The following is a 10,363-nucleotide window of genomic DNA, read 5'->3' as shown; positions in this document are numbered from 1 at the left end:
TACTCAGTTTTCTCTTTTAGTTATTGGAATTACAAAATTATTGCTTTTTACCATTTTCATATAAGCTCTATGGGATTAAATTTTAAGTAAGTTTCTGTTATTTAATTTTGGAATTTATTACTTACAAGATTATTTTTATGTGAAATGCATTTCTGAATTCCAAACAAATGGATTACCAATAAACTTTCAAAATGCAACTTGTTTCTAAATTGAATTTTGCCTTTATACTGTTCAAGTTAATGAGAAAGTAAAATAACAATGTAATAATATAATTTAAAATGTTTAATACCTTATAGGATTTGCTACCAAAAATTTTTAGATTAAGGATAGTTATTCTTTTATTTAACAATTCAGAAAAAAGTTAAAGTTTGCAAAAACATTATATAATAATGAAGTTCCAACATCTACTAACAATAATAAAAAACTATTCAAAGTTTTACAAAGCCTTTTTAATTGCACAAATTGTTAATGTAATACTATTGATGATGATTTGCTGAAATGCTGATATACAATTAACTCCACGTTCATTAAATTAATGATAATTTGTCTTATTTGATATTCAATTATAGAAAAAGAGTATTGATGTTATTTGGCTTCCAACAGCGCATTTCCAGAGTCAGACTATACTGTTCTTGGTCCTGAATCAGAGTTTAGTATAGAAAGGCTGATGATTGAGCAATCTAATTGAGACAATAGAAAGTCATGAACTAGATCCTCTTGGTGATAATTATTTCCTAATTTTGTCCTATTATTTACTACAAATGTTGATTGTTCTTGAACAGATGACTGCTGACTTGTAATTCCAATGTCTATGCTTTGCTTTCTTATATGATCAATTCGAACATTACTATTTGGATAAGAATTTCTTTTATAATTTTGGAACTTGGATATTTGCTTCTTGTTGCTCCAATATTGTTGCATACATGATATTTTATGAGGCATTTAAAATTTCACTTGACGAGTCTAATAAATTATCCAGTGGTGTTACATTATTTAGTTTATATATATATTTAAAAGGCTTTGAATAACATTTGACAGGTGAGGCACTGGATGTGGGTATGCTCGTTAGTTTTTCTATAGAAAACATTCTTTCAAATTTTCCAGTTTGGGCACTAATTTCATGAATAACAGCTTTATCAAGGTAACCCACAAATTGTTCTGTTAGGCTAGAAAAGTGCTGTGAGAAATTATAGAGTGTATTCCAAGATCTGTTTTCTGGTGTCTGCTTATTAGTTTTCCTCTTTGGTTTATCATAGACAGTTGTGTGGCCTACTTTAAAAGACATGGGGATCTGTATATCTTTTCTCTGTGCTGTAGGCATTGTTTTTTGGGGTTTGAAAAGAGAAATAGATTGATCACCAATTATAGATTTGAGGATTTCACAATTTCTTTCTAAAACAAAATTTGTTCTTTTATGTGGGTAATTGTTTTCATTTTTCAATGGATGAGAAGAAAATCTATTTTTTGTCAAAAGTAACATTCGTACATATTCTGAGTCATGGAAAATTATGGGATTTGTGTCCTTTTGTTCCTGTGGATTAAAGAAAAGAGTAATTAGTCGTAAGTTCATTGAGTCAAGAAAGCTCCATATATTGTAAAACATGTAAATAAAATTGTAAAATATTCTAAAAATGACTACATACAAATATTTAATATGAACAGTAGCATTATTCAAATATATGAAAATACTGTACTTGTATATAACATACATCCTTCTTATCTTAATATTCTATAGAGATGTTAGTCATGAAACTTGAACTTTTGACCTTAAATGTTTTCTGAAATAAATTGGAATATGAAAAAATAAATATATTTGTTAAATATCTGAGGTACTGCCATTGAGAAATAGGGTAGTTGTACTGGCATTTCTTAGGTTTCCATATTCTAGAAATTAAAAAGCATACCAAAAAATGGATTGAGTCAAAGTTCAGAAGAGACATAACTGATTACAGGCCAAAATTACAAATCTGGATATTCTAGTAAATAATTCAAAAAATTAAAAATTATCTCTACAACTGATATTATTGTACCCTAATACTTAGCACCTAACACCTGACACCTAAAAAGTGCTCAATAAATATTTGTGGAATAAAATAGCCAAAGTAATAGACTGACTCGAGAATAGATCATTTTTATCACAGTAATAGCCAAGTCTGCTATCATTACTGGAAAGATGACAAAGATCTAGTTTTGCAATCCACTGGTGATGCCAATGTTACCTATTTAGCCATCATAATGGATGTTTGTAATGTTTTTGGTCTGTCCAACGCCTTAGGACATTTTCTGCTTGATAAGTCTATGTACTCTTAGGTAGAGGCAAGAACCATGTTTGTCAGCTTCTTTGCGGTTAGGACATAGGCATTTGCTCTAGGCTCTGCCATTCAGATACACCTATGAAGTCTTCAGTTCAGAGAAAGCAAGCACTGTGAAAAAATATTGGGAAAACTATTCTAGTGAGGGTGGTAGGAGTTATATCTAGCTTTGAACAACAGCAGTAGCAAATGTCTTAGAGTATTCCCTGCTCAGCATCGGAGTTATAAACTGTTATCTGTGACAATAGCATGGGCCTCAGTGGAGCAGTCTGGGGCTATATAATTAGGTGATTCCTGGCTAGACAGCTTTCGAGCCAGACTGCCTCTCTAGAGAGCATAAGTTACTAAATAGCCTTTAATAAATGCACTTTCTGGTTGAAAAAGCCAAAACAGATTATTAGAAAAATGGACACATAGTCATAGTCCCATTATTTTAGAACTGGGATCTTGTTATATTGTACAGGCTGGATTCAAATGCCTGGGTTCAAGCAATTCCCCTGCCTTAGACTCCAGAGTAGCAGGGATTACAGGTGCACACCACTGCATTCTGCTAGATTGCTACAGTCATTTTTTAAAAAATCCTTTTTATTTTATAGTTCTATTATAACCAAGCAAATTTGATAAAGCCTTCTTCATAAAGAAAAACACTGAATTTTCAGCTAGTGTAAAGGAATGCGTGGTTTGGGGGTTATGCAAAGAGCATTAAGAACTTAAGTGCTGTTATCACTTTGGAATATGAAACCAAGAGGTAAGAAGGATTTATCAAAGATTCTGGTCACTAAAATATATGGGTGATTCCCGTAAGTTGTATAACTACACATGTTTACTTAACGATAGATGATATGCTTATTACCATGTGAGAAGTTACTGTCTTTGTTGGACTAACGCTGATTATCTTGGCATGTGGATTTTTCAATTCATCCTCAAAGCACAACGGGAGCAAGCTTTTCTTTCTTACTGAATGATACTTACTTAATTGATAATTTCTGACAGATTTGTTTTCTTTTATATTAAAATCATTCATCTGTGGAGATTTTTTTCTGAAAATAAACACAGTTCAGGGCAATGTTCATAGGGCTGATTGCAGCTTGTTAGTTCTTGTCTGCCTCCTTTTATCCCTGGAAGTCACTGCCAACTTCTGCACCAACCTCTCTCCCACAGACTTTCAAACTGACAAGATCATCCCTTCCTGCCTGGTTTGTGGGAGAACACAGCAAGAGCAGGAGTGGAAGCAAGAGAGTCATATATATACCTCTTTGGATTTTGAGTGGGGACGAGTTGTATGATTACGTAGGTTGAGGAGAACACCAAAGGTAGAGAGGTATTTGCAACGTCCTATGTTGAGATTCTGAAAGAAGCTTCACAGGGCAGCTTCATGCCAACACAGGGTGGCCCCACATTTGTTAAGAGGATAGAGTAGTATGGTCAGGCAGAGACAGGATATAGTTGTTGTTGTTGTTGTTGTTTTGGAAACGGAGTCTCGCTCTGTCGCCCAGGCTGGAGTGCAGTGGCGCGATCTTGGCTTACTGTAAGCTCTGCCTCCCGGGTTCACACCATTCTCCTGCCTCAGCCTCCCAAGAAGCTGAGACTACAGGCGCCCACCACCAGGCCCGACTAATTTTTTTGCATTTTTAGTAGAGATGGGGTTTCACCGTGTTAGCCAGGATGGTCTTGATCTCCTGACCTCGTGATCCGCCTGCCTCGGCCTCCCAAAGTGCTGGGATTACAGGCGTGAGCCACTGCGCCCGGCCAGGATATAGTTTTTAAACTGAATTAAACCTAAAGTGGTTGTTCATTATTGATTCAAACAAAGTTTGAAACACACTGGATTAATGATTTTTTCACTACATAAAGTTTGAAGGGTTCATGAGAAAAATGAGAACTTTATCCAAAGAAAAGCTACTTTTTCACATCCGTGTTGTAGTGTAAGTAAATGTGTGCATTTACCAAAAAAAAAAAAAAAATTGTATTCCCTCTATTCATTTTTCCATGCCTTTCTCTCCGTTCGATTGTACTATGGAACTAAATGATAACAATAAGGTAGAATAAATTTATTCTGGTCAATTATAAAATGTGTCCTATTAGAAACATCATTAAACAGAACAAAATACTAAGTATTTTGAAATAAATTACCTTTTATTTCTATCAGCTTCTAAGTGACCAACAGAATCCAATGGTTTTCTAGGTTTTTTTTCAATTTGACCTGAAATTTTAAAAGATTTTCATAAAAGACACATAGATATTCTGACATTTAGGAAAATATCTTGCACAAAATATTTTACAATTTAAAATAACATATGGAAAGCACCTAGTATAGTGCCTGGTCTGTAGTAGCTACTCAGTAAATATTTCTTGAATGAACTAGATAGAACTGGAAAAGACTGAGATCAAAGCTCCAGTATTTGGCTAAAACAGATCAAACATAAAAGTGGTCTTGGAGATTTTTTGTGGAAGAAAGGCATCCCTAAATTTTCAAATCTCTCCGTTATGTGGCGTCACTATTAACCAGTAGGAAGCTTCAGACGGTTATCACTTGGTAGGGAGGGAAGACAGCTTGCAGATATCAAACAGATCTTGCCATGTGGCATGAAGTAAGCATCCAAGGTTGATCTCTTCCAAACATGTCTGGTGGCCACTCCAGCATTTTTCTACACACACATGCTATTAGCAACAGTTTCAGCTTTTTCCTCGTCCTCAAGTAGTTTATATTCTAGTGCAGTACTTCCTAGTCTTTCCCATTTAATTGCAAGCATACTAATTTATATTATTTGTACAGTATACTGGAATAAATGCTTGAGTCTGGGTAGGCTACCATAGGGTCAACTGAGCAACCTTGATGGCCAAGGAATCAATATTTCAGCACACCTATAACCCACTCCAAGCACAACAGTTTACCACAGTACTATTTGGGAAGCTCTGTTCTAGAGGGAGGAAATGGTCAATAAACAAGTAAACCAGCTGGGCATGGTGATGTGCCTTTGTAATCCCAGCTATTCAGGAGGCTGAAGTGGGAGGACTGCTTGAGGCCAGGAGTTTGGGGCCAGCTGGGGCAGTATAGTAAGACCCCCATCTCAAAAAACAAAAACAAACACAAACAAAAAAAAAACTCCGACAACAACAAAAACAAGTAAACCAACCAACAAATAAATATATAATATAATTTCGAATACTTTGGAAGTATTTGAAGCATTCAAGTATTATGGAAGAATATAAACATAGTACTTCACCTAGGGTGGCTATAGATGTCCTCTTTTAAGAAGGGATATTTGAGCTGAAATCTGAGTAAAGAGAAAGAGGCAGAGGAAACAGCAAGTGTGGATGGAGGTCTCAGTGTGAAGTCAGTGTGGAATGCTGAAAGAACAAAGAGGCCAGTGTTGCTCGGGTGCGGTGAATTAGGAGGAGAGCAGAGTAAGATGGGTTGAAACACGTAGCAGGGCAAAGTCATCTAGGGTCACATAAGCCATGGTGAAGAGTTAAGATATTATTCTGGTTACAACAGAGATCCTTAGGAGGGTTTTCAACAGAACAATAATGTAGTTTCATTTATACTTTAGAAAGATCACTCTGCTCGCTCAGAGATGGATGGTCTGTGGGGAGAAGGGGGAATGTGGGTGGCAAGAGTAGCAATGGAGTAACCAGTTAGGAGGCTGTTGCTATTATCTAGATAAACTTGTTGGTTGACTCGATAAGGATTGTAGCAGTGTAAGTGGTGAGAAATGGTTGGCTTCAGTTTCTACTTAGAGGGAGATCCAACTTTTTCCCATTTGCAGGAATGGGATAGATAGGAGAAAAACAGGCCCACTGACTGAAACAAGGTGCTGGGTTAAGGATCCCTGACTTGTGAAAGGAGAGTAAAAATCAGTTCTTTCCATTGCCGATTGGCTAACCTGGAACTAAGTCAAACCACATCAGAGATGGATGACTGAATCTGCCATATCCCCAATTATTACCCTGGCAGAGGAATCCCATTCACAACTCTAAAATCTGGTCTGGCCTGAGGGCCATGAGGTCTGAGTAATGGCAACTGCAAAACTTCTGGAAAGGAAAGAGTGACATACAGTGAGTGGTGAATAAGAGAGAGAGAACCTTCTGAAATTCTAAAACATATGAAAAATATTGCCAGGTGCAGTGGCTCACACCTATAATCCCAGCACTTTGAGAGGCTGAAGTGGGTGGATCACATGAGGTCAGGAGTTCGAGACCAGCCTGGCCAACATGGTGAAACCCCGCCTCTACTAAAAGTACAAAAATCAGCTGGGCATGGTCGTGAACGCCTGTAATCCCAGCTACTTGGGAGGCTGAGGCAGGAGTTGCTTGAACCCAGGAGTTGGAGGTGGCAGTGAGCAGAGATCATGCCACTGCACTCCAGGCTAGGTGACAGGATGAGACTCAGTTTCAAAAAAAAATTATAATAATAAAACATATGAAAAATATAAATCTAAGAAAGGCAGCAAACAAAATCTACAAGGGGGTCAGCAATACAATTAAATAGAAGAATCTAAAAATAAACTGAAAACCCTTGCCGTCTTAAGATACATACCTCAATTTTAAGATGTATAGTAGCAAGTGTCATACTTAAATTAACAGTGTCAATTGATGACATCTTAGATTTGATAAAATATGTTTAGAAATTTCAAAGGTATAAATAAAAAAATACATTAGAGAATAAGCTATTATTCAATAAAAACAGACTAAGGTAAAAATAAAAACAGGTCAATATTTTAAAAACTGGAAATCTTGGAAGTAAGAAATATAAATCTAGATTACATGGGCAAAGGGAAAATTAATGAATTGAAAGAAAATGTTGAGGAATTCACCAAGAATGCATAGAAAGATAAATAAAAAACCTGAAAGAACAGTTCAAAATCATGAAAAACCCACTGCAAGTCTTGGACATTTATCCAATAGCTTTGGAAGAAGAAAATAGCAGAAATGGTAAAGAATCTATATTTGAAGAGATAATAACCAATAATTCTAACTGACAGACGTGTATCTCAAGGATTGAAGATGACAGACAGAATACATCTATATCCAGACACTTTGTACTAAAAATGCGAATCATAAAGAATAAAGAGAAAAGTCCTAAAACTACCAGAAAGTTAAAAACAGTTATTCTATAGAAGAATGACAATTGGACTATGAACAGAATTCTAATCTGTGAATGATTCAAGAAGATAATAAAGTTATCTGTAAAGTGCTGAGAAAAAGTAATTTACAGTGTAGAAATTTACATAAACTCAACGGTCATTCCAGAGTGACAGCAAAATAAAGGCACTTCAGATATATAAGGATCCAAAGAGTTAACAGCCAACAGGTCACCATTGAAAGAATGACTAACATATGCTCTTCATGAAAAATGTAATAGAACACAGATGGGGCTGAGTGTGGTAGCTCACACCTGTAATCCCAGCACTCTGGGAGGCTGAGGCAGGTGGATCACCTGAAGACAGGAGTTTGAGAGCAGCCTGACCAGTACGGTGAAACCCCATCTCTACCAAAAATACAAAAATAGCCGGGCGTGGTGGTGCATACCTATAATCCCAGCTACTTGGGAGGTTGCAGTAAGCCAGGGTCGCGCCATTGCACTCCAGCCTAGGCAACAAGAGTGAAACTCTGTCTCAAAAAAAAATAAACAAACACAAATGGTAGGATACAGGAGTCAATGATGAGCACAGAATTTGATGAACTGCTATGTATTTAATCAGCATTGTCTTTAAAAACTAATAGTATTTTGTATTTTAAATGAAATATTGTTAATATTTGCTGCACTTGTGTAAGCTTTTTGCAGTTATTTTAATCTACCGTATTTTTGGTGTTTTAGACTTCTGTCATGTCAGCCTTTTGTTTTTTTCTTTAACTTTGCTTTATTGAGGTATAATTTACATACAATAAAATACACGTATTTTAACGTAATGAACAGTTTGATAAACATTGATAAATATATGCACTCATGTAAGTAAAATCAAGATATAGAGTATTTCCATTATTCTCCGATAGTTTCCCCCCACCCCCTTTTAGTCAATTCATTTGATTTGTTCTGTTCTTTCCTTCAAACTCACTGTTTATCTCAGTGTTGGATACCTGGTTTCTTCCCTCAATATACTATCTTGTCTAATGTGGTCATATTTTTGTCCCCTTACACTGCACACTGTATATATTCCAAAACTGCTTTTCGGATTTCAGTTCGGTTTACTTCAATGTTTATTTTACTCTTTGAGGCTTTTAACATAATTTTAAGTTACCTATTAGCATTACCTATTTCTTTAAAAATATTTTTTAATTCTGGTAGCATCATTTCATTCTTGATGATTATGTTTTACATTTCCAAATCTTACTTCATAGAATTCTGATTTTCTTTAACTCCTTCAGCATATAGAACAATTATTGTTTAAGTTTATTCCTGGTTCATGGGGAACAAATTCTGCCAAAATGTGACCATCAGCTATTTTTTAAATTATGACCTCTCTTCGCTATGGAATTTTTCCATAAGTCCCATGCTTTGTTCTTATTTTTCTTTCTGCTCAACTTTGAATCAGATCACTTAAATGTGGGCTTATTTATTTGTCCAAAAACAACAGATGTAAATTTTTTTATGTTCTCCCTGTTTACTTATGCACTGTTAAACTCTCCCCTTAGAAATTAACATGTAAATCCAGATGTCGTTACCTTTTATTATGAGTTCAGGCACTCAGCTACTGAGTAGGCTGATAAGGAAGCTGTAGCCCTGGAAGATGGTGGAGAAGTTTGTTTCTGGGCACTGTATATTTTGTGAAACCTTTTCATGACCCCAGGGTGGTGGTGGTGGTGGGTACTCTGTTTATGTGTGAGGTGTCACTTGGGTTTCATTTTTTTATCTCTCTCTTGGGGTAAGCAAGTTAGTTTGGTAGTTGAGGGAGGAACTTAGTCAAGTAAGGGCCTCATGGCTCACAGGCTATTTGAAGGAATTGTGTTTTTTCTTTGCAGTTATCGTTGGTCACAATCCAAAAATCGTTCCTAGAAAACTGTATTTTGTCTCTTCTGTTATCAACCCTCCTTTCAAGTCCCTGCTCCTTCAAGTTAGGAGGTTTTTACCCTAGCTCTGAGTACATCTAAAGCAATACGAGGAAGCCAGAGAAAAAAGTGACAAGTTATGATCATTATATTTCTCTCCAAATATTGCTAGCACAGACTTTGAATGCTGCTGACTTACAATGAGGAAAGGAATCCCAAGGGGAGAATTTCGCATCTTTCTCGGACCTATCATTGATAACAAACTCTATTTCTTTAAGTTGAATGTGAGAGAGAGAATGTGTGTGTGTGTGTGTCTGTGTGTGTGTGTGTATGTGTGTGTGTGTGTAGTGGAGTCGGTGGTTATAATAGGGGATTTTTTTCAGAATATCCTCTATTGGCTCTTTCAACGGTTATTCTTTTCTCCTAAGAAATGGAATTGTGCGCTGACTTCTGGAAGATTCTTTCAAACTGCTTCATAATGTAATATGTGACAGATTTTCTTTGAGTTAGGGATAAAATGTCCCAGTTTCAATTTAATAAGTTTTTCTTCTCTATTTTCTTTTTGTGTTATTCATTCTGGCCAGGATGAACTTGTATTTATGTTGACAACTTTCCCAGAAGTCTTACTTTGGGACTTTGATAAAAAGTATAAAATGCTTCCTTAGAGAGACTTAAGAACTTTTCTAAAGGGAGATTGCTTTGCTGAACTAATAGAACATCGTGTCACTGCTTTCAGGGAACACTTCAGAGAAGATGTGGCATCTGAATGGAACCTTCAAGGATAATGTAGCAAATGGAGGTTGCCTACTTCACAGTCATTTTTTACCCTTCTTTACTAACAGCACTCCAGTCTTATCTCCTTCCAAGCAACCATGTCCTACAAAGAAGGCTGGTATCTTTCCCGGCTCAATGGAGTAAATCTTGAGTAATCTAAGCTGTGTTTTTCAAAATGTGAGCTACAAACCATTCCTGTGTTGTGAAATCAATTTAGTGTATCCTGAACAGCATTTAAGAAAATGAAGTAGACTATAACAGAATGTATCATCTGGATCCTTAGTAAT

At 36.0% G+C, this 10,363-nt stretch overlaps 1 protein-coding gene across 2 annotated transcripts in view; it reads right to left on the bottom strand.

Moving 5' to 3' along the window:
• Window positions 1-267: 267 nt before the first annotated feature.
• C1H1orf141 (chromosome 1 C1orf141 homolog) overlaps window positions 268-10,363 on the bottom strand; it is a 63,093-nt gene continuing 52,997 nt past the window's right edge. For both annotated transcript variants that reach the window (XR_012418948.1, XM_045369200.3), the window contains 2 exons: window positions 4,446-4,515; window positions 268-1,531 (listed from right to left, as the gene is read on the bottom strand). Coding sequence is in view for 1 of the 2 variants with exons in the window: in XM_045369200.3 (XP_045225135.2) it covers window positions 1,507-1,531; window positions 4,446-4,515 (95 nt within the window). In the remaining variant the exon portion in view is untranslated. The remainder of the gene's footprint in view (window positions 1,532-4,445; window positions 4,516-10,363) is intronic.

Source organism: Macaca fascicularis, chromosome 1 (genome assembly GCF_037993035.2).
Source record: "Macaca fascicularis isolate 582-1 chromosome 1, T2T-MFA8v1.1".
In the NCBI taxonomy this organism is placed as follows: domain Eukaryota; kingdom Metazoa; phylum Chordata; class Mammalia; order Primates; family Cercopithecidae; genus Macaca; species Macaca fascicularis.
This window is presented reverse-complemented; position numbering and strand designations above follow the sequence as displayed.